A 23,026-nucleotide genomic window follows, 5' to 3' on the forward strand; every position below is an offset into this window, starting at 1 on the left:
TCCCGTAGCCACCAGTCCCTTCACACTCACAACTGATGCCCCTGTCATTACCTCCCGTAGCCACCAGTCCCTTCACACTCACAACTGATTCCCCTGTCATTACCTCCTGTAGCCACCAGTCCCTTCACACTCACAGCTGTCATTACCTCCCGTGGCCACCAGTCCCTTCACACTCACAACTGATACCCCTGTCATTACCTCCCGTAGCCACCAGTCCCTTCGCACTCACAACTGATACCCCTGTCATTACCTCCCGTAGCCACCAGTCCCTTCGCACTCACAACTGATACCCTTGTCATTACCTCCCGTAGCCACCAGTCCCTTCGCACTCACAACTGATGCCCCTGTCATTACCTCCCGTAGCCACCAGTCCCTTCACACTCACAACTGATGCCCCTGTCATTACCTCCCGTGGCCACCAGTCCCTTCACACTCACAGCTGACTCCCCTGTCATTACCTCCCGTGGCCACCAGTCCCTTCACACTCACAACTGATGCCCCTGTCTTTACCTCCCGTAGCCACCAGTCCCTTCACACTCACAACTGATGCCCCTGTCATTACCTCCCGTGGCCACCAGTCCCTTCACACTCACAACTGATGCCCCTGTCATTACCTCCCGTAACCACCAGTCACTTCGCACTCACAACTGATGCCCCTGTCATTACCTCCCGTGGCAACCAGTCCCTTCACACTCACAGCTGTCATTACCTCCCGTGGCCACCAGTCCCTTCACACTCACAACTGATGCCCCTGTCATTACCTCCCGTAGCCACCAGTCCCTTCGCACTCACAACTGATGCCCCTGTCATTACCTCCCGTGGCCACCAGTCCCTTCACACTCACAACTGATGCCCCTGTCATTACCTCCCGTGGCCACCAGTCCCTTCACACTCACAGCTGTCATTACCTCCCGTGGCCACCAGTCCCTTCGCACTCACAACTGACTCCCCCTGTCATTACCTCCCGTAGCCACCAGTCCCTTCGCACTCACAACTGATGCCCCTGTCATTACCTCCCATAGCCACCAGTCCCTTCACACTCACAACTGATACTCCTGTAGGGGGTTAATCGGCACTCACCTCCTTGTTGGCTGGTAGTTCCCCATTCTCGTCAATAGGGGGCGGAAGCGCTATCACACCAGTGCGAATGACCATGGCCCAAAGGGGCCAACGACAAACCCTGGGAAACGGATCCTGGGAGAGGGGACCGGGGGATGATATCACCTTCCAGAAAGTTCTGTAAGGGAGGCGTGGCTAGGGCGGAGCAAGCCACGAACCAGTATAAAAGAGCCGGACCTCTTTGGTTATTTCGGTAAAGTCACGTAGAAAGAAAAAAATACTTCAATAATAGCGACACAGAGGCGTTGTTTCTCTGTGTGCCTATGTGTGTGTGTGCGTCTCTCTGTGTGTCTCTGTGTGCGTCTCTCTCTGTGTGTCTCTGTGTTATCTATCTCTGCTTGTGTGTCTGTTTTTGTGTCTCTGTGTCTGTGTCTTATCTCTCTCTCAAATTTCACACTTCTAATTTAGCAAACTTTGGAAGAACGTAATCAACCGGGCTATGCGTTAATTGTGTGTTGATCGACTCTCTGTGTTGCATTGCATTACATTTCCAAATTTTACTAAGCTTGATTGTTTTTTCTCTCTCTCTGTCCTCGTGTTGTTGCTCTCACATTTTTCCTGCAGTCACGAAAGCTCCAAATCTCTCATTGACATGCTAATTTCTCTACCCCCACCCCTCTCTCTCTGCCCCCTTCTCTCTCAATTTAAGGCCTCGACACAGAGGCGCTGTTTCTCTGTGTGCCTATGTTGTGTGTCTCTGTGTGTCTCTGTATTGTCTCTGTGTGTCTATGTGTGTGTCTCTCTCTGTGTCTCTGTGTGTGTGTCTCTCTCTGCTTGTATGTTTGTCTTTGTGTCTCCGTGTCTGTGTTTGTCTCTCTCTCAAATTTAGTAATCTTTGGAAGAACGTATTCAACCAGGTGGGGTGTTGACTGTTGTGTTGGCCGACTCTCTGTGTTTTATTACATTATATTTCTAAGTTTACTAGGTTTAAATTTTTATTTAAAACTTTCGTGACTGCAGGGATTAATATTCTTGGTTCTTTCGGTAAAGTCACGTAGAAGGAAAACAATAAAATAATAAAAATATAAAATTATCACGACGTTTCGACTGCAACACAAGCAATCATCATCAGGTGCAACACAAGCAATCATCATCGGGTGATGATTGCTTGTGTTGCAATCAAAACGTCGTATGCTATGATTTAATTTATTTTTATTCCTACGTGACTTTACCGAAAAAAACAAAGAGTAATTCCTGCAGTCACGAAAGCTTCAAATCAAGTTTAAACTCTTGCTGTTTCAGTTAGCTAAAGGCCCACTGAGCTATTCGTTTTTTTTCTTTTCCAGAAGCGTTCTTTTTTTATTTGGGAATCGGCGACAAACGTGTAAGAAAGAATAAATGTCAACCCGCGTGGCTTTAATACCCACAGCCTCTTCGCCAGTGAAACCAAAGAGTCTGACGGTTGCTAATGAACCCATTCTCTTTGGTTCTATTCGGTAAAGTCACGTAGGTAAAAAAAATAAAACAACAAAAATCACGATGCTTCGGCCACAACACAAGTAGCCTTCTTCAGGTGAAGGAACAGAACTGTCGGGACGACAGAGCTTCAATGAACGCTGCTAAGATTCGCAGCATCTTTGTTCTGTTCCTTCACCTGAAGAAGGCTACTTGTGCTGTGGCCGAAACGTCGTGATTTTTGTTGTTTTATTTTTTTACCTACGTGGTGACTTTACCGAATAGAACCAAAGAGACTGGTTCCTTTGCAGTCACGAAAGCTTCAAATCTAGAAATGAGCCCATTGTGACGTCGCCGCTCTGTTCCGCTGCGGATTCCAGAGAAGTGGAAAGAGGTTCGCTGCGGCGACACTGAACGAGAGCGAACAACACGTGGTGGGGGGTGGGGAGGGAGGGCGACTGTATGCACGCGCCGTGCGTTGAACTTCTTTCGCACCGTACATCGCCAACCGTGGCAGAGTGCGCGGGTTAATCGGAGGGACTGGTTCGCCGTACGGGGCCGTCCGTAAATGACGTCACGCACCTACGGGGGGGGGGGGGGGAGGGTCAGACATTTGTGACGACGTGTGACGAGGGGGGGGGGCGTGGGGTTTGAGAAATGTGACGTCACATCAAAATGCGCAACTTTAAATAAATATAGACGACACGTTCTATTTAATTAAATAGACTTTTTAATAAATGTTTTCTCCTACAACATCAGAGTGCAGCGCCACATTAAATACGCGCTACAATGACAATAGTTTAAAGCGATTTGAAGCATGTTTTATTTTCAAAATGGAAATATTGTTTTGGGGGGGGGGGGGGGGGCAATGTTAAGAGATAGGGAACCGGTTCCCATAGGAAGTCTATGGGGCAATGTTAAGAGATAGGGAATCGGTTCCCGTATAAAGTCTATGGGGCAATGTTAAAAGATAGGGAATCGGTTCCCATAGAAAGTCTATGGGGCAATGTTAAGATATAGGAAATCGGTTCCCATAGAAAGTCTACGGGGCAATGTTAAAAGATAGGGAATCGGTTCCCATAGAAAGTCTACGGGGCAATGTTAAGCGATAGGGAATCGGTTCCCATAGAAAGTCTATAGGGCAATGTTAAGAGATAGGGAATCGGTTCCGATAGAAAGTCTATGGGGCAATGTTAAGAGATAGGGAATCGGTTCCCATAGAAAGTCTATGGGGCAATGTTAAGAGATAGGGAATCGGTTCCCGTAGAAAGTCTATGGGGCAATGTTAAGAGATAGGGAATCGGTTCCCGTAGAAAGTCTATGGGGCAATGTTAAGAGATAGGGAACCGGTTCCCATAGAAAGTCTATGGGGCAATGTTAAGAGATAGGAAACCGGTTCCCATAGAAAGTCTATGGGGCAATGTTAAGAGATAGGGAATCGGTTCCCGTAGAAAGTCTATGGGGCAATGTTAAGAGATAGAGAATCGGTTCCCGTAGAAAGTCTATGGGGCAATGTTAAGAGATAGGGAATCGGTTCCTATATAAAGTCTATGGGGCAATGTTAAGAGATAGGAAACCGGTTCCCATAGAGAGTCTATGGGGCAATGTTAAGAGATAGGGAATCGGTTCCCGTAGAGAGTCTATGGGGCAGTGTGAAGAGATAGGGAACCGGTTCCTATATAAAGTCTATGGGGCAATGTTAAGAGATAGGAAACCGGTTCCCATAGAAAGTCTATGGGGCAATGTTAAGAGATAGGGAATCGGTTCCCATAGAAAGTCTATGGGGCAATGTTAAGAGATAGGGAATCGGTTCCCATAGAAAGTCTATGGGGCAATGTTAAGAGATAGGGAATTGGTTCCCATAGAAAGTCTATGGGGCAATGTTAAGAGATAGGGAATCGGTTCCCATAGAAAGTCTATGGGGCAATGTTAAGAGATAGGGAATCGGTTCCCGTAGAAAGTCTATGGGGCAATGTTAAGAGATAGGGAATCGGTTCCCATAGAAAGTCTATGGGGCAATGTTAAGAGATAGGGAATCGGTTCCCGTAGAAAGTCTATGGGGCAATGTTAAGAGATAGGGAATCGGTTCCCATAGAAAGTCTATGGGGCAATGTTAAGAGATAGGGAACCGGTTCCCATAGAAAGTCTATGGGGCAATGTTAAGAGATAGGGAATCGGTTCCCGTAGAAAGTCTATGGGGCAATGTTAAGAGATGGGGAACCGGTTCCCATAGGAAGTCTATGGGGCAATGTTAAGAGATAGGGAACCGGTTCCCATAGAAAGTCTATGGGGCAATGTTAAGAGATAGGGAACCGGTTCCCATAGAAAGTCTATGGGGAAATGTTAAGAGATAGGGAACCGGTTCCCATAGAAAGTCTATGGGGCAATGTTAAGAGATAGGGAATCGGTTCCCATAGAAAGTCTATGGGGCAATGTTAAGAGATAAGGAATCGGTTCCCATAGGAAGTCTATGGGGCAATGTTAAGAGATAGGGAACCGGTTCCCATAGAAAGTCTATGGGGCAATGTTAAGAGATAGGGAATCGGTTCCCGTAGAAAGTCTATGGGGCAATGTTAAGAGATAGGGAATCGGTTCCCATAGAAAGTCTATGGGGCAATGTTAAGAGATAGGGAATCGGTTCCCGTAGAAAGTCTATGGGGCAATGTTAAGAGATGGGGAACCGGTTCCCATAGGAAGTCTATGGGGCAATGTTAAGAGATAGGGAACCGGTTCCCATAGAAAGTCTATGGGGCAATGTTAAGAGATAGGGAACCGGTTCCCATAGAAAGTCTATGGGGAAATGTTAAGAGATAGGGAACCGGTTCCCATAGAAAGTCTATGGGGCAATGTTAAGAGATAGGGAATCGGTTCCCATAGAAAGTCTATGGGGCAATGTTAAGAGATAAGGAATCGGTTCCCATAGGAAGTCTATGGGGCAATGTTAAGAGATAGGGAACCGGTTCCCATAGAAAGTCTATGGGGCAATGTTAAGAGATAGGGAATCGGTTCCCATAGAAAGTCTATGGGGCAATGTTAAGATATAGGGAATCGGTTCCCATAGAAAGTCTATGGGGCAATGTTAAGAGATAGGGAATCGGTTCCCGTAGAAAGTCTATGGGGCAATGTTAAGAGATAGGGAATCGGTTCCCATAGAAAGTCTATGGGGCAATGTTAAAAGATAGGGAATCGGTTCCCATAGAAAGTCTATGGGGCAATGTTAAGAGATAGGGAATCGGTTCCCATAGAAAGTCCATGGGGCAATGTTAAGAGATAGGGAATCGGTTCCCATAGGAAGTCTATGGGGCAATGTTAAGAGATAGGGAATCGGTATCCCATAGAAAGTCTATGGGGCAATGTTAAGAGATAGGGAATCGGTATCCCATAGAAAGTCTATGGGGCAATGTTAAAAGATAGGGAATCGGTTACCATAGAAAGTCTATGGGGCAATGTTAAGAGATAGGGAATCGGTTCCCATAGAAAGTCTATGGGGCAATGTTAAGAGATAGGGAATCGGTTCCCATAGAAAGTCTATGGGGCAATGTTAAGAGATAAGGAATCGGTTCCCATAGGAAGTCTATGGGGGAATGTTAAGAGATAGGGAACCGGTTCCCATAGAAAGTCTATGGGGCAATGTTAAGAGATAGGGAACCGGTTCCCATAGAAAGTCTATGGGGCAATGTTAAGAGATAAGGAATCGGTTCCCATAGGAAGTCTATGGGGGAATGTTAAGAGATAGGGAATCGGTTCCCGTAGAAAGTCTATGGGGCAATGTTAAGAGATAGGGAATCAGTTCCCATAGAAAGTCTATAGAGCAATGTTAAGAGATAGGGGATCGGTTCCCATAGGAAGTCTATGGGGCAATGTTAAGATATAGGGAATCGGTTCCCATAGGAAGTCTATGGGGCAATGTTAAGAGATAGGGAATCGGTTCCCATAGAAAGTCTATGGGGCAATGTTAAGAGATAGGGAATCGGTTCCCATAGGAAGTCTATAGAGCAATGTTAAGAGATAGGGAATCGGTTCCCATAGAAAGTCTATGGGCAATGTGAAGATATAAGGAATCAGTTCCCATAGAAAGTCTACGGGGCAATGTTAAGATATAGGGAATCGGTTCCCATAGAAAGTCTATGAGGCAATGTGAAGAGATAAGGAATCGGTTCCCATAGAAAGTCTACGGGGCAATGTTAAGAGATAAGGAATCGGTTCCCATAGAAAGTCTATGGGCAATGTGAAGAGATAGGGAATCGGTTCCCATAGAAAGTCTATGGGGCAATGTTAAGAGATAAGGAATCGGTTCCCGTAGAAAGTCTATGGGGCAATGTTAAGAGATAGGGAATCGGTTCCCGTAGAAAAATCGGTTCCCGTATAAGACGTCTTCCAGAAGTTTGAAAGACGTCTTCCAGAAGTTCGAAACACGTCTTCCGTTCTTCTGGAAGACGTCTCCCAAACACGTCTTATCTAAATTTTGATTTAAAGCTTTCGTGACTGCAGTAATTCATATTCTTAGTTTTTTCGGTAAAGTCACGTTGAAGAGAAACAACAAAATAATATAATGTATATAAAACAATAAAAAATTATCATGACGTTTCGACCATAACTCAAGATGACCGTTTGAGTTATGGTCGAAACGTCGTGAGAATTTTTATTGTTTTATATATTATATTATTTTGTTGTTTCTCTTCAACGTGACTACTGGAAGATGACTTCCTCTTCTTCCGGAAGACGAGGAAGCGCAGTCTTCCGGTACAAATTTAAAAAAAAACGACCGGAAGATCTGACGAGAGTCTCGCGAGATTTGGCAAAAAACGCTGCGCGCAATTGAATTGCGGGCGCCTCGCACGGGGTGGGCAACTTTTCCCGAAACGAAATCCCCCGATTCGTGGAGGCGTTCAGGGTCGCTGTAAAATAAACGGCCTCGCGATGGTGAAGCTGACGGCGGAGCTGATCGAGCAGGCGGCCCAGTTCACGAACCCCGTGCGCGACCGGGAATTGGACCTCAGAGGTGACGGCGGGAGCGGCTAGGCGACGGCAGGCTTCTCGCGAACGCCAGGGCCCGCGGTTTTCCTCAGACGGAGTTTTTAAAAACATTTTTAGTTTTGTTTGTAACTTGTAAAAGAAAGTGCGGCTTTGAAATGTTTTTCGATAGAATAACGTTGTGAATGATGTGTTGCTGTTTTATTTTTTAAAGCGTGCGATTGTTTCGGGCGTTTTGTTTAAAGTGGCCGCTTGCAATGACTTGAGAATAGCCGTGCGTTCACGCTATCTCAGCCACGTGGAGTTTCGTTTGGCAATGGTAAACGGCTGTGATGGTGTTAATACACTGCTGGATAAAAAGCCGACCCCGTCTCCCCCACGCCGTATCGATCGTGGTGATGGTGGGGGTGGTGTGGGGGGGAAGGGTTAACATACTTCACCGCGCTGGTCACTAGGGTTTGGTAGAGGCGGCGCCCAGGACTCCTCTTTATGAGATATCTCTCGCCACCGATGTTAGCCGTATCCGGGAATCGAACTTGCCCGAGTTCATTGATGGCCACTGATGTTGAGCCGTGAGCGAGTTTCAAACGGGGTAGGCCAGAGCGCCACGGTGGCTAGGAGACGTTAACTACCTCGCCTGGTACGCAGCAGGGCCCTGGGTTCGATCCCAACCCTGATGATGGCCTGCTGTATATTTGGAGTTTGCGTGTCTCTCTCATCGTCATCATCACGGTGGCTAGGAGATGTTAACTCCCTCGCCTGGTGTACAGGAGGTCGTGGGTTCGATCCCAACCCTGTGATGGCCTGCTGTATATTTGGAGTTTGCGTGTCTCTCTCATCGTCATCATCACGGTGGCTATGAGATGTTAACTACCTCGCTTGGTGTACAGGAGGTCGTGGGTTCGATCCCAACCCTGACGAAGCCTGTATATTTGGAGTTTGCGTGTCTCTCTCATCATCATCACGGTGGCTAGGAGATGTTAACTCCCTCGCCTGGTGTACAGGAGGTCGTGGGTTCGATCCCAACCCTGACGAATCCTGTATATTTGGAGTTTGCGTGTCTCTCTCATCGTCATCACGGTGGCTAGGAGATGTTAACTACCTCGCCTGGTATACAGGAGGCCGTGGGTTCGATCCCTTCGCGTGGATGTTTCTCCGGATCCTCCCGTCCACATTTAGAATTAACACGCGTTTAGAGTATTTGGATTCTAAACATATCCACATGATGATAAGCCACTTAGTTGAGCTACATTTATGGCCGGGTCGCTCTTAAAAAATAAAAAGCGCTATATAGCTCAGTGGGGCCTTACCTGTTAAAATAGAAAATAATAACGAAGTGCGAAAATCCCTGCACCACTTCTAAACCACATGTACGAGTTATTGCATGTGTATTGACGTCACTCATGTTGGCTTCATTGGAACACTTTATTTGCCAATTGTTATAGTGCTAAAGGCAGGCTACGTTATTTTGGTCATGTTCGCCTTTTGGCGTTCTCTGGTCTGACACTGGTGAGACTAGGCCCTAATAAGGCTGCCTCTATCTTGATTTGAAGGTTTCGTGACTGCAGGAATCGGTAAAGTCACGTAGGTATATATTTTATTTTATGCCTACGTGACGTTACTGAAATAACCAAAGAGTAATGCTGTCTCTGCTTAATGCAGACATGATTCCTTGCTAAAGGTTTCTATTCCGTGTTTGAATATCTTAACACCTGTTTTTATTTCCAGAAAGGTCAAAACCCAATTCTTATACTATGTTTGTATTATTATGGCCCTGTTGATACGGCCGTGTGATGAGAAGTCGACCCCTGCTCTTGGCGATGCTGATGGCGTTGGTGGGGATTTGCTTGTTGATGGGGGTGTTTGTGGTGTTGATATGCGTGCTGAAGATGAAAGTGTTGGTGCGATAGTGGGTTATTGTTATGTGGGAGCGGTGGTGTAGCGGTTAGCGCGCTGCGCTATGAACCTGGCCACCCAAGTTCGATTCCCGCTCACGGCCAACACCAGTGACCATTATCTGAACCGGTCCTGGGCCTCCTTTAGGTCGACTCGGCCTCCAATGAGTACCTGGTGCGGTGTGTATACATCGACACTGCGGAGACAAAGGCGGCCGGGCGTGGTGCTGGCCACCCACTCGTGTGCCGTGCCGGTCTTCATAGGGTGCTGCTCACTAACAGCACTTGCCCCTACAGTCTGTTAAGGCCATGTGGTGGGGGATCTTTGTCTTTTATTGTTATAATAAAAGTGGTGTTGACGATTATGGTCTCGATGCGATGGTTATGGCATGCTGCCATGGCAATATTGCTTGGATCACTGGACTCGCAATACGGAAGCCGCCGCTTCCAAGACTTGACCAGCGTGGAAGAGTAGGCCAAATACCACCGTCTTCTGTCCAGTCGGGGGGGAGGGGGGGGCACTCGTAGGCAGTGTCCCACAATGTCGCTTGCCGCATCCACAGTGTGGCACGGTCACGTTGGCCCCAGGTGTGTAGTTTGGCCGCAATTTGGCGTTACTGAAAAAAGGGGAGTGATTAAGTTGAGGCAATGCCGGTAATAATGAGATGGTAGTGGCGACGTTAACGTGGTGTGACATTGGTTGTGTTGGCGGTAAAAATAACACCATGTTATTTACGTAGGCGGTTATTTTTAAGGTGCTTTTTTATACAGTACTGATGGCGGTAATAGTGAAAAGTTGGTCGTGAGGATTGTGGTGATTGTGATGCTGATGAATGTAATTATGATGGTGATGAAAGTGGTTGTGGTGAGTAGGGTGATCAAAGTGAATTCGGTAACTCTGTTGATAGCAATGATGCCTAATAATTATTGCAGTGATGACGGTGGTGGTGGTGTTGTGGTGAGGAGGGTTCTGAAAATATTGATGCTGAAGGTGCTCACCCTCGACCCCCTAGGCTATAAGATCCCGGTGATTGAGAACCTTGGAGCGACTCTGGATCAGTTCGACACCATCGACCTCTCAGACAATGAGATCCGCAAGATCGACGGATTCCCTCTGCTCAGGAGGCTCAAGTCACTTATCATTAACAACAACCGTGTGTGGTAGGGACCCACACACTTACACTGATACACACAGCTACAGATAAATACACACACAGATACACACAGCTACAGATAAATACACACAAATACACACAGCTACAGATAAATACACACACAGATACACACAGCTACAGATAAATACACACAAATACACACAGCTATAGATAAATACACACAGATACACACCACTATAGATAAATACACACACAGATACACACCGCTGCAGATAAATACACACACAGATACACACCGCTACAGATAAATACACACACAGATACACACCGCTACAGATAAATACACACACAGATACACACCGCTACAGATAAATACACACACAGATGCACACCACTACAGATAAATACACACAGCTACAGATAAATACACACACAGATACACACCGCTACAGATAAATACACACACAGATACACACCACTACAGATAAATACACACAGATACACACCGTTACAGATAAATACACACACAGATACACACCACTACAGATAAATACACACCGCTACAGATAAATACACACACCGCTTTAAAGCTTTCGTGACTGCAAGGATTCATCTTCTTTGGTACTTTCGGTAAAGTCACGTAAAATGAGAATAAAATAATAAATTGATAAATAAAATAACAATAATATTCTCACGACGTTTCGGCCACAACACAAGCGGCCTTCATAAGGTGAAGGGACGAGACTGTCTGGAGGACAGCGCTGGAGTGAAAAAGCCACGCTCAGATCACGACCTTTAAGCTGTGTGAGAAGAAACAAAGCGCCTTGACAAAGGAATTAGCATATAATTTAGCATTGAAATGGCTGAGTGATTAGCTTGTGACTGGTCACAGAAATGGCTATGTTAAAGTTAAAGCATACACATCTGCAAAGGCACCCCTTGACAAAGGAATTAGCATATAATTTAGCATTGAAATGGCTGAGTGATTAGCTTGTAACTGGTCACAGAAATAGCTATGTTAAAGTCAGAGCATATACAGTCACCGAGGCATACAGATAAATACACACATAGATACAGATAAATACACACACAGATACAGATAAATACACACAGATACAGATAAATACACAGCTACAGATAAATACACACACAGAGATACAGATAAATACACACAGATACAGATAAATACACACACACAGATACAGATAAATACACACAGATATAGATAAATACACACACAGATACATACACACACACACAGATACACACAACTACAACTAACTACGCGCGCACAGATTCTTAGATATACACACATTCTGATATGAAAATAAAGACGTTTGATTCCATGCCATGACCAACGTCAGTGGCAAGTGGCGCGTAGACAATTATTTCCTGGGCCTTCCCGAAACCGAATCATTCTCAAACAAGTACCAGATGCATGCAGTATCAGCACTCGGGGAAACAGGGAAGGCTGCGCGTGGTGCTGACTACGTCACCACGATGCGTACCTGTAAATCCAGCAATGACGAGATGATGGTTGGTGGGTCACACAAATATTGAGAAACTTCCCTTCCCGTGGGTGTCGAGGTGAAACGCCCTGGCTCGCCAAGAGATGGCGGTACAGCAGAGTGTGGATTATTATTCTCCGTCTGTTCCGTTTGTGTGAGATAAGAGTATTGATCCTCACATGTGTGGGGTTTTCCCCTTGTGTTCCGGATTCCTCGCACATGTATGAACACTCATTAATTGGCTTTAAAACATCTAAATATACCTGCACCTCCATGTTTTCCGATTGTGCAGCGTTGTTGTTTGATTCAATTACGCTTTCTGAAATTCCTGATTGTTGTTATTGTAGCTGCATGGCAATAGCACTTGCCTTAACAGTCTTATAGGGCTTAATGGTGAATCTGTTTTTTTCCCCTGTGTGTTGGTCTGTTTCTTCTCTGTCTGCGCGTGTAGCCGTTTTTCTGAGAGCCTGGATCAAAGTCTGCCAAGCCTCAACGAGCTCATCCTTACAAACAACAACCTACAGGAGCTGGTGAGATGCCATCCATTAAACCCACGCTATCCATGTCGGTTTTTACCCCAACCCCTGACCCCACCACGGAGTGATAATTGTGGGAGTTGCTCGACATATTTTCACCGCGGGGGTCGGTGAGGTTGCACAGTGGTTGGCACGCTGCAGTCTTGTTGATGCAACCGGAGATTGATTCCCGGCCATGACTTCAGCCTTAGTGGCGAACGATATCTGACCCAACTCCGAGACTTCGCGTGGAACTCCGTTTTAAATGAGAGTACCTTTTTACCTCTTGCCGTATCCTCCAGATTGTAAGATGTTCCGAGAAAGAAGACGCGCACCACATGTTGGTTTGATTAAACTAACAATACGTAGGATTCTTCAAATAGTACGACGTCTCGGCAAGGCGGGAACACACGGGTGTAAAATAGAGATTCGTGAAATATCGAGTGAACAACTGAGAAAATGGTGTAAATGCAGAACCAAGTAGAGCTGTCTTCCAAAAGATGATGATGAACATGGTACCTGAAAATGGGGAAAGATGTCTTCTCGAAGATTATTGGGAATAGCCAAGTTAAACCGTGTCTCCTGGAAAATCCCGTATTGCGATGTAAAGCCGTCTTCCGGAATATGAGCATGGACGTGCTCGCTTATAATGTGGAGAGATGCATTCTGTAAGATATTCTGATGATTCTGAGTGGCTGGTGGTGTCTTCTGTCTCTATAATCTTCTGTGTTCCTCTGGGAGAAACTCTTTTTTTAGGATTTTAAGACGAACACCCCCTAACGTTTCCTTTAATGTACAGGGTGGGGGGGGGGGTGGAGGAACTACAAGTTAATAATGTCATAATTTTTCCTCTCGAATCTTTTCAGACGGAACTGGACCCCCTGTCCTCCCTCAAGTCGTTACGCTTCCTCAGGTGCGTGCTCTGCTCCGTGGCCTCGTGTTAGCTGCGAGCCTTCGACCCTCCCCCGCCATCCGTGCTGCCAACTCCCCTGCCTATTCAAGTCGTCGTTGTTTTACCCTGTCCCCAAGCTTGCATTTGGTGTTGACAAATCGTCAGCATTATGTTTGTACCTGTTCAATTTGTACTTCTGTGCTTTAATTAATATTATTTTATTTTTGGTGACTGGTTTCCCTTTTCTTTCTCCTGCTCTTATATCGTTTGTTTATGGTAACTTGCTGACCTGCCCCTACTGGACATCTGTGGAAAAGAGCTTCGTCGCTCATTGGATTCCTCCAGCCTAAATAAAGATTCTGCCTTTTTAAAGTCCAGGCTCAGTATCTTCCTCTTTCCCTCGGCCTATGACCGACTGCCTCTTTGTATCTATTGTCAAAAGCCCGGCGTTTCGACTTGTCCGTCAACTAAATTACGAGAGCCTTCTGAACCAGTATGATCAATCTAATATTGTTTTGTCAATGGTTGTTTTATGCATTATCCTGAAATGCGCAATTTTCCATTTATTGAGCATTTCCATTATAAAAGCCCGGCGGTCCGTTTGTCCGTCAACTGAACGATAAGAGCCTTTCAGAAGGCCTGAATCGAACAGTAAGTTATAGAAAGTGGACCCCCCCCACAAGATGAGGTGGGTAAAAACCTGACCCAACAGGTTTGCAACAGTTGTTGACCCCCCCACCCAAAATAATCTCACTCCCCCCCCCCCCCCCCCAAAAAAAAAGTATTTTGTCGGCATACAGAAGAGGACATCGGTGGGGGCGACGAGCGAGGCGCAAAGTGCCGAGAAGCCCTCCGCGGCAGCTAGAATAAGGCGGCCACAGGCAGCCGTAGTTCTAGCAAAGTTAAAATAAAACTGGTGTGCCGCCTTTACCCAGGGTGCCCCACGTGCTGTCAGACGGCGTCGCGAGACGTGGCCGATTGTAGATGCGACGCGTAAACGTGCACCTGCGATTGGCACGGTGGGCTGTGTGCGGTGCGAAAGAAGCTTCAACGCACGCGCGTACACACGCCGTGCAGTGCCATTGTAAGCCCGCGTGCGTGCGTGCGGGAGTCACGTTGGCTTTGTTCATTCAGTCTGCTCAGGAATCCCGTGACGACCAAGAAAAACTACCGCCTCTACGCCGTCTACAAACTCCCGCAGATCAGGGTCCTCGACTTCCAGAAGGTGAAACTCAAGGTGAGTCGGAGCGGTCCGACGTTGCCATCGCCGCCGCCGCCGCTGCCAGCCTCTGCCGTTGCCTGCGTCTCGCCTTTGCTTAGTCGCCCGCAAGGTGCTAGGGTGGATTGTTGCCGTCACAGGGCCGCGAAAGATTGCATTGGGCCCGGGGGGGGGGGGAGGCCTTCCGTCCAGCAGTGGATTGATCATGGCTGATGAAGATTATGTTGATGACGAGGATGACATGCCCCATGTCGCATTTTAGATTCGTGGAGCGTATGAAACGGAATAAATACGACGGCACACGCGAGACAATAGGACGTTGCGATTCAGACGGGATGGATGATGCATTGTCACCTGTGTCTGTACAGACACAGGTGACAATGCTGTTAAAAGCATCGACTCGGAACGACAATACAAATGTGAGCGACAATGTTAAACGTTCACTAATTGGCCGATAACGTCTTAATATATAGAGGGCCGCAGAGCTTGGGTGGCACCGACTCACTACTGGCTGCTGTGGCTACTGCTGCTGCTGCTGCCCTTCCCGCTCCACTGTGGTCAACTCTCATGCCTCCTTGAGTCGTCCTCTCTCTCTCTGTCGGAGAGCGAGCGGACACTGCGCGTTGACGGCACATCAAGTTGACGCGATTATGATTAATGCAGTCGCGACGGACACGCAAGACGAGACGAGGTTCAGAATGAAACGGGACGGTACAATCAAGACAGACGACACGTACGAGACGGTGCAGAGAATAATAATAATACATTTTATTTGTGAGCGCTTTTCTGAATACTCAAAGACACTTGACATAAAATCATAAAAGCAGCAAAAACAACATCAAATGGTAAAAACACTAAAAACACATCAAACTTAGCTAAACGTTTAAAGCAATTTTAAAAAGGTGAAGAAAACGATGGAATGTGGTAACTTTCGATTTAAAGCTTTCGTGACTGCAATGATTCATCTTCTTTGGTTCTTTCGGTAAAGTCACGTAGAATGAGAATAAAATAATAAATTGATAAAAATAAAATAATATTATTGTGTTATTTTATTTTATCAATTTATTATTTTATTCTCATTCTACGTGACTTTACCGAAAGAACCAAAGAAGATGAATGTGGTAACGCTCGTGAAGATACGATACGAATTCAACTTGAACGTGAAAGTTGCCTCTAAGAGGCAACTGGGGAAAAAGGGTTGCCCAAAACTTTGCCGATCGCGACCAGCGCCAAGAAGGAATCCGGATCAGAATATTTATTTGTATATGTGGCCGGTCAAGATGATGACCTGATTACGCTCAACGATATGGTTGCGCTGTCACGTAAAAATGATGTTTCGTGCAGCTTAAAATGTATCGTATCGCACGTTGATCACATGTTTCTGGTGACAAACCAAACGCTCGTTGCGAAAGCGTTTACAGAATCCGTGCGCGCACGCGCGATTGTTCTTGTTCCTGTGTTTAATGGGCGATGAGAGCTCTGTCTTTTGCTCGATTCGAGCAGGAAACCACTCGACTTTGAAACGACTGTGATGGTGCACGTGTGTGTGTGTGTGTGTGTTTTCATGCGCGTTTGTGTTCATGTGCGTGCGCGTGTGTTGTGTGCGCTGTGGCCCTGAGCCACAGGAGAGACAGGAGGCTGAGAGGTTGTTTAAGGGAAAGAAATCCGTTCTTCTCTCCACTAAGGAAGGAGTGAACACGGCAAAGACGTAAGATGCATTGACTGTCGACCATCGTCAGGCCGCCCCCCAAAATCCGTGCCACCTTTTGTCCACCGTGCCGCGGATCGTTTGTCGGAGGTTGCCCGGTGTCCTCTTGACGCGGCTGACGGCCGTGTCAGACGCGACGAGCCGGGTTTCGGCAAAGTCCGACTATAAACCGGGGTTTCGATTCTTGCGTAGCGGGGCATCAGAGACGGTAACGGGCGCCCAGTGTGGATCGGAGAGACGGAGCTGAAGGGCTCTCGGTAGCAGTTCTGCGACGTCATCGTCTACGAAAGCTCCCCTGACGCACGGTGGCGGCTCCGATTCTCCTGCGAGGGTTCCGCGCAGAAATTACCTCTGCGTCGTGACAATTTTTGGCCCCACAACAGCAGCACGACCGGAACGTGATTGACGCAAAATCCATCAAAAGTTCAAGTTGTTTTTGGGAAAGGTGGCGCTGGTAATGGGAAGCTTGCGATGGCCGTGGTTGGGCTGTGGCTGGTGAGAGGAGGGGCAAAGTGGAACACAAGTGATAGATGACACACAGAGATGGGCTTTGACGGAGCCACCGAAATCACCGCCGCTTAAGCTCCTGCAGTCGGTTGCAGGCGCGAGTCAGTTGCGCATGAACGAGGCCGAATTCTCCGATCTCGACCTACGAATCTACGTCGGACGTTTGGCACGCGGCGGAACCTCTCGTTACCGAGCACGCAGGAGCGGGCGGCCTCACGGTTGCGCTCGATTGATCCAAACAAGGGGGTGCGACGTCATTTCGAAGCAATCCGGTTGGCCGTCGAATCGTCAGATAAAATGATCAGAGAGGCACAGAGCGGCTGGGGAGAATTGTAAATTGGGCTTGCGTGTGTTCACTTTTTTTAAGTTTTCTGGTTTAGTTTCGCTTGCCCTTCCGCGCCTTGCCACAGCCCGCCACGATCGGACATTAAACATAAAAACAGACACTACACAATACCACAGTGCGATGCGGAAGCGAAACTTTATTTAGCCACCAAGGTTTGGCACGATACTGCATCACGTTGCGGTGAATGTGATTTCGTACGTCCGCTCCGTGACGGTTGGGCTTGCTTGCGCCTTAAAACTTTGTCTGCTTTTTCAAGATCAGTGTTCTTGGAGACGTGGCTCCAGAAGACCTGGTTTTCAGGATCAGAGTCTCGATTAAGTCTCTCGGCTCCAGAAGGCCAGCTTTGAGGATCGATGTCTTGAAATGTAGCTTCAGAAAACGGGGTGTCAGGATCAATGTCTTGAAACCCAGTTTAATGATCGGATTCTCAATTGATATTTGATTCAAGGAGATCGGGTTTGAGAATCCCGAGTTTTGAGTCAGAATTTATTGCATACGACCAGGGGTTCAGGATCGGATTCTTGATAGAAAATTGATTGCATGAGACCCGGAGCTCAGTATCATAGGCTAAAGGCTGGGCTCCAAGGGACGAGGCTTATGAATTTGGCGTCGTTAAAACATTTACGAGGACAGTTGCAGTGTTGGCTTCGTCTTGAGACTGGTCCTGAAAAAGTTGTCACATGTTACAAAGCTGGGAACCCCCCACCCACCCTTTCTGAAGCACAAATTAACCACAGCGGATTTTAATAATAAAGTTTCGCTCGGATATTAAACTTCTATGAACAGATGCTACACATGGTTATTGCCTCGGGCTGGAAAGCTGCTGACACTAAAGTGTTGACTAATTCGTTTTTTGTTGTTGTACGTGCGCATGCCTCTCCATGCTCCCTTGAATGTCTGTGTGTGTGTCTTTGTGTGTCCCTGTGCCTCCCTTTGTCTCTATGCCCATGTGTCCATGTGTGTCTCCCCATTTCTCTCCCTGTCTCCGCGTTTGGCTACGTGTCTCCCCGTGTGTCTACACATCTCCAAAATGTGTCCACACATCTCTCTGTGTCCCCGTGTCCTACCATGTTTTCCGGTGTGTCCCCGTGTCTCCCCATATCTCTCCATGTCTCCCCGTGTGTCCACATGTCTCCCCGTGTGTCAATGTGTCTCCCCTCATGTCCCCTCGTGTCTCCCCCTCGTGTCTCCCCCTCGTGTCTCCCCCTCGTGTCTCCCCCTCGTGTCTCCCCCTCGTGTCTCCCCCTCGTGTCTCCCCCTTGTGTCTCCCCCCCCCGCACAGCTTCACTCCGGGTGCCGGGTTGGTGATTGAAAAGAAGAAGGCGGGACCCACGCCGGCCGAGATTGAGGCGATCAAGGTGGGCGGCCGTGTTGTGCAGTTGTTGTGACGTCTCTCGCTTGTCCAGGCAAGGGTCGCCAAGTGCGGGAGGGTCCCGCGCTGGGAATGTTTTTGGCAAGTTGTCAGCGGTGGAGTCGCGCTTCGCGCCGCTGATGACCAGAGTATCCGGAGACAACCCACCGTGAAAAATGAGAAGGATAACATTCGGCGGTCCCGCACATGCGTGTTCGCACGCACATGCGTGTTCGCACGCACATGCGTGTTCACACGCACATGCGTGTTCACACGCACATGCGTGTTCACACGCGCGCTTGCTGTCCTGCCACCTCCCGGGCACCGCGCAGTCCCGGTGGTTTTGGGAGTGTTCACAAAGTTGTGTGGTCCACCTACCCTCGCCCCTGCAGTGCTGGATCACCGGCACAAACTACCGCACCGACACCCTGTCGTGCAACCATACCACAGCCACACGACCGCCGCTAAGCCACACCACCACACTGCCACCCTGTTGCACCACCACACCACAACTACACCGCCTTACTGCCACACATCCACATGGCCACACTTCGTCACTGCCACACCACCACACTGCCACGCCGCCATGCCACCACACCACCACCACACTGCCACCACACCACACTGCCACCACACCACACTGCACGCCACACCACCACCACACTACCCCACCACCACACTGCCACACCGCCACCACACTGCACGCCACACCACCACACTACCACACTGCCACAGCCGCCATGCCACCACAACGCTATACCACCACGCTACCACCCCGCCACACTACCATGCCACCACGCCACCACCACCACACCGTCACCACACTACCATGCCACCACGCCACACTACCACCACACCGCCGCTACACTGCCACACCGCCACGGTTTATGCTCCTTGGCGACACACACCACCCGGTGGCCTCGTGTCACCAAACACGGCACTTACATCCTACGCCAGATTACAAGGAGCTGCTGTAGTTTTGCTATTATTGCTACACGTGTTGACCCATGGAAGCCTTCGCCGACTCTTTCAGATCCTTTCCCAGGAGGGATCGTGCCAATTTTGTCACAGCAGCCGGGGACACGGGGGACGGGATGGGGGGGGGGGGCTTGATTACTCACGATCGCCGTGTGTTGCGATTGAGCAAATTGCGGTGTAGCACGGTTGACTGCGTATGGTGGGTGCCAAAGACGTTGTACGTACGGACACGGTAGCGAAACGTGGGACCGTGACGCCGGCACACGATGGGCCTACCCATTTTTTTTCTTAGCTAAGCTCACGGGATCTTTTAAACTTCCAGCGTTGGACGCAGATGGTGCGTAGGAGTATAATTTTTTTGTACGGTTACTGCACGTGCAGTACTCGCCAGGACGGCCGTGTGTGGATCGAGGCCCGAACCTCGAACCTGATGTTGACGGCCCTCTTCACGGTTACCCACGTATTGAGAGTGACTGGAACGTTGGCAGATATCGAGCGCGCGCGTGTGTGTGTGTGTGTGTCATCGTGCGCGCGTGTCTCTTCTTAGACTGCGATAATAAACGCGTCGTCTCTCGAGGAGGTGACGAGGCTGAAGAGCCTCCTGCAAGCCGGACACATTCCAGGCCAGGAGAAACCAACAGGTGCTGCCCCTATCCCACACACGTGCGCCCACACACACGTGCACACACACACACACGTGCGCCTGCACACACGTGCACACACACACATGCACACACACACACGTGCACACACACACGTGCACACACACACGTGCACACACACACGTGTCCCCACACACACGTGCACACACACACGTGCACACACACACGTGTCCCCACACACACGTGCACACACACACGTGCACACACACACGTGTCCCCACACACACGTGCACACACACACACGTGCGCCCACACACACGTGCGCACACACACACGTGCACACACACGTGCGCACACACACACGTGCACACACACGTGCACACACACACGTGCACACACACACGTGCACACACACGTGCACACACACACACGTGCCCACACACACGTGCGCCCACACACACGTGCACACACACACACACTTGCATACACACACGTGCACACACACACGTACGCCCACAAACACGTGCACACACACACACGTGCACACACACGTGCCCCCACACACGTACGCCCACACACGTACGCCCACACACACGTACACCCACAAACGTGCACACACGTGCGCACATGTATGCACGCACGCACACACGCAAATAGCCTCGTAAACATTCACTCCCCTTCTGTCATTCAATGAGCTGCCTCCGTTGGATTTGAGAATGTCCCCTTATTTTTGGTTCTGCCTGGCTTGTTCTATACTGTCTCGTTCTGTCTTTCTTGCCACGTCTATTTTTGCCCAGAATGTCTTAAGTTTTATTCTGCACTTGTGTTCTGTCTGTCTTGTCCCCTCCCCCCTCCGTGTGTCTCCTTTGTACTGTCCGGTTCGTTTTGTCTGTCTCTTTCGTACCGCAACACTTGCTGTGTCTGTCGCATTTTCACTGTCAAGGCATCTCATTCTCATCATTAAGCGCCTTCTCACATAGTGTGTGTCTTGCCGTGTTGTTCTGTTAGTCTTGTACGTTCCATCAGTCCTGTCTCGTAATATCTTGCCTCTTCTGTGCCGTCTCGTTTGGGATGGGTGACTGAGATGAGACGGCAGACTGGTTTAAGCACTGGAGGGCCAACATCCAGATTCAAATCTGGAATCTCAGTATCTCTGACACAGCCATTGTTAACCCACTTGGATACAGATTTAGACACCCAGGCCTTGAACCCAGGATTTTTTAGTGTTGCTGGCTCAGTGTTTTTAACACGGCCATTATGAATCTGCTGAGTTAAAGATTTAGAGTCAACTTATTTAAACTATTTATTTTACCAGGTAAGTCCCACTGAGCTATCTATATAGCTCTTTTTCAGACGCGACCTGGCCACAAATGATCGCTCAACAAAGTAGCTTATCGTCATGTGAACTTTCAAAGCAGCCAAATACTTTTAAACGCATGTTTATAAATGTGGCGGGAAAACCGGGGAGAACGCGCAACCTCCAAATAACACAGCAGGCGTCAGGGTCTGGATCGAACCCACGACCTCCTGCACACTAGGCGAAGTAGTTAACATCTCCTAGCCCTGGCCCAGGGCTCGAACCCAGGTCCTCTGCGCCGCCGCCGCCTCCGCGTCTCTTAACGTGCACGCTCGCTGTCGTGTCCGTCCGCCCGTTCAGCGGCTGCCGCCGCTAGCGCCGCCACCCCCGCGGCCGCCGCCAGCACCCAAGACGACATGGATACGGCGGCCCCCGCGGAGAGTGGGAACGGAGGCGGGGTGGACGCGGAGGAGGGGGTGGACGCGGAGGAGGAGGAGGAGGAGGGAGTGGACGCCAAGAAGGAGGAGGGGGTGGACGCCAAGAAGGAGGGGGGAGAGGCGAAGGAGGAGGAGGGGGACGCGGAGAAAGACGCCGGGGTAGACGCGGGGACGCGGAAAGAGGGAGATGGCAGCGCCAGGAACGGGGAGGCTGCCACGGAAACGGAGAAGAAGCAGAATGGGAGTACGGAGAAAGTGCAGGACGTGGAGATGAGCGAGGGGTGAAGGTAGGGGGGTGAGCGGGGGGGGGAGGGGGGGAGCAGACTGGGCTGGTCACGGGGAGGGGGAATTTCAGATGCGTTCTTTTTTTTTTTAGGATTGGTTTCGTCTCAAAAGACTCTGATCCAGGTTTTGTTGTTACTGTATATGTTTATTTTGAGAGAGAGACCAGGTCCGAGCAACTTTGTCTTGGAACTTGTTTGTCAAGATCGTTGTCTTGAGAGAGACTGGGTTTTATGAACCGGTGGGTTCGATATTGTGTTTCAGGAACCAGCGTCTCGAGACTGGGTTTCAATATCCAGTTACTTGAGGTTTACTTAGGAGGCATGAGATCAGTGTCTTGAGTTGAGACCCGGCTTCGGAGTCGGTGTCTTGAGAGACTCAGCTTTTTGAGAGGACAGGTTTTTAGATCAAGAGTCTTTGTGAAGACTTTGCTCCTGGAATTTCTGAAGTCGGGGGATAATCTTGGGAGTTCGTATTGGCCACGCTGTTGGGGCATCAAACCAACTTCGGCGTGACCAATATTTCGACATTTCCATCGTCGATGCAGACGGGGCCTCGCGAACTCGGCACGGGCTGGTTTAACAGTTTGCGTGGATGCGGCGACGTTGTGATTTGGTAAATAAAATTGTGAGAGGGAATTTTTTTTTTAAATAAACTAAAATATATGCCGGCAGTGTTATTGTTATTGTATTTGTTTTGCACTCCGCAGTCTTTGTGAATGATGTGTTGGTGAACGGTTGTGTAAAATAGTGGAATGTGTTCAGACAAAGGCACCCACCCATCAACGACCGCCGTTCGCCACCAAGTGGCCGTGACGTCAATGTGGCTCTTGTGCCAGGCTAGGTGCACTTTGAGGACACGTGAAGTGTCGATGGCTCGCTGTTGG

The 23,026-nt window shown here is 48.7% G+C and overlaps 1 protein-coding gene across 1 annotated transcript; it reads left to right on the plus strand.

Annotated features, from left to right (window-relative positions):
• The first annotated feature begins 7,287 nt into the window (after positions 1-7,287).
• On the plus strand, positions 7,288-22,813 carry SNRPA1 (small nuclear ribonucleoprotein polypeptide A'). The gene is made up of 9 exons (XM_032975891.2): positions 7,288-7,516; positions 10,397-10,544; positions 12,458-12,536; positions 13,388-13,434; positions 14,548-14,650; positions 16,258-16,340; positions 18,476-18,551; positions 20,070-20,163; positions 21,782-22,813. The coding sequence occupies exons 1-9, from the start codon at positions 7,435-7,437 to the stop codon at positions 22,141-22,143; spliced, it is 1,074 nt and encodes a 357-aa protein (XP_032831782.1). The 5' UTR covers positions 7,288-7,434; the 3' UTR covers positions 22,144-22,813.
• The last annotated feature ends 213 nt before the right edge of the window (positions 22,814-23,026 follow it).

Source organism: Petromyzon marinus, chromosome 57 (genome assembly GCF_048934315.1).
Source record: "Petromyzon marinus isolate PM22_M1 ecotype Great Lakes invasive population chromosome 57, UKy_Petmar_22M1.pri1.0, whole genome shotgun sequence".
NCBI lineage: Eukaryota > Metazoa > Chordata > Hyperoartia > Petromyzontiformes > Petromyzontidae > Petromyzon > Petromyzon marinus.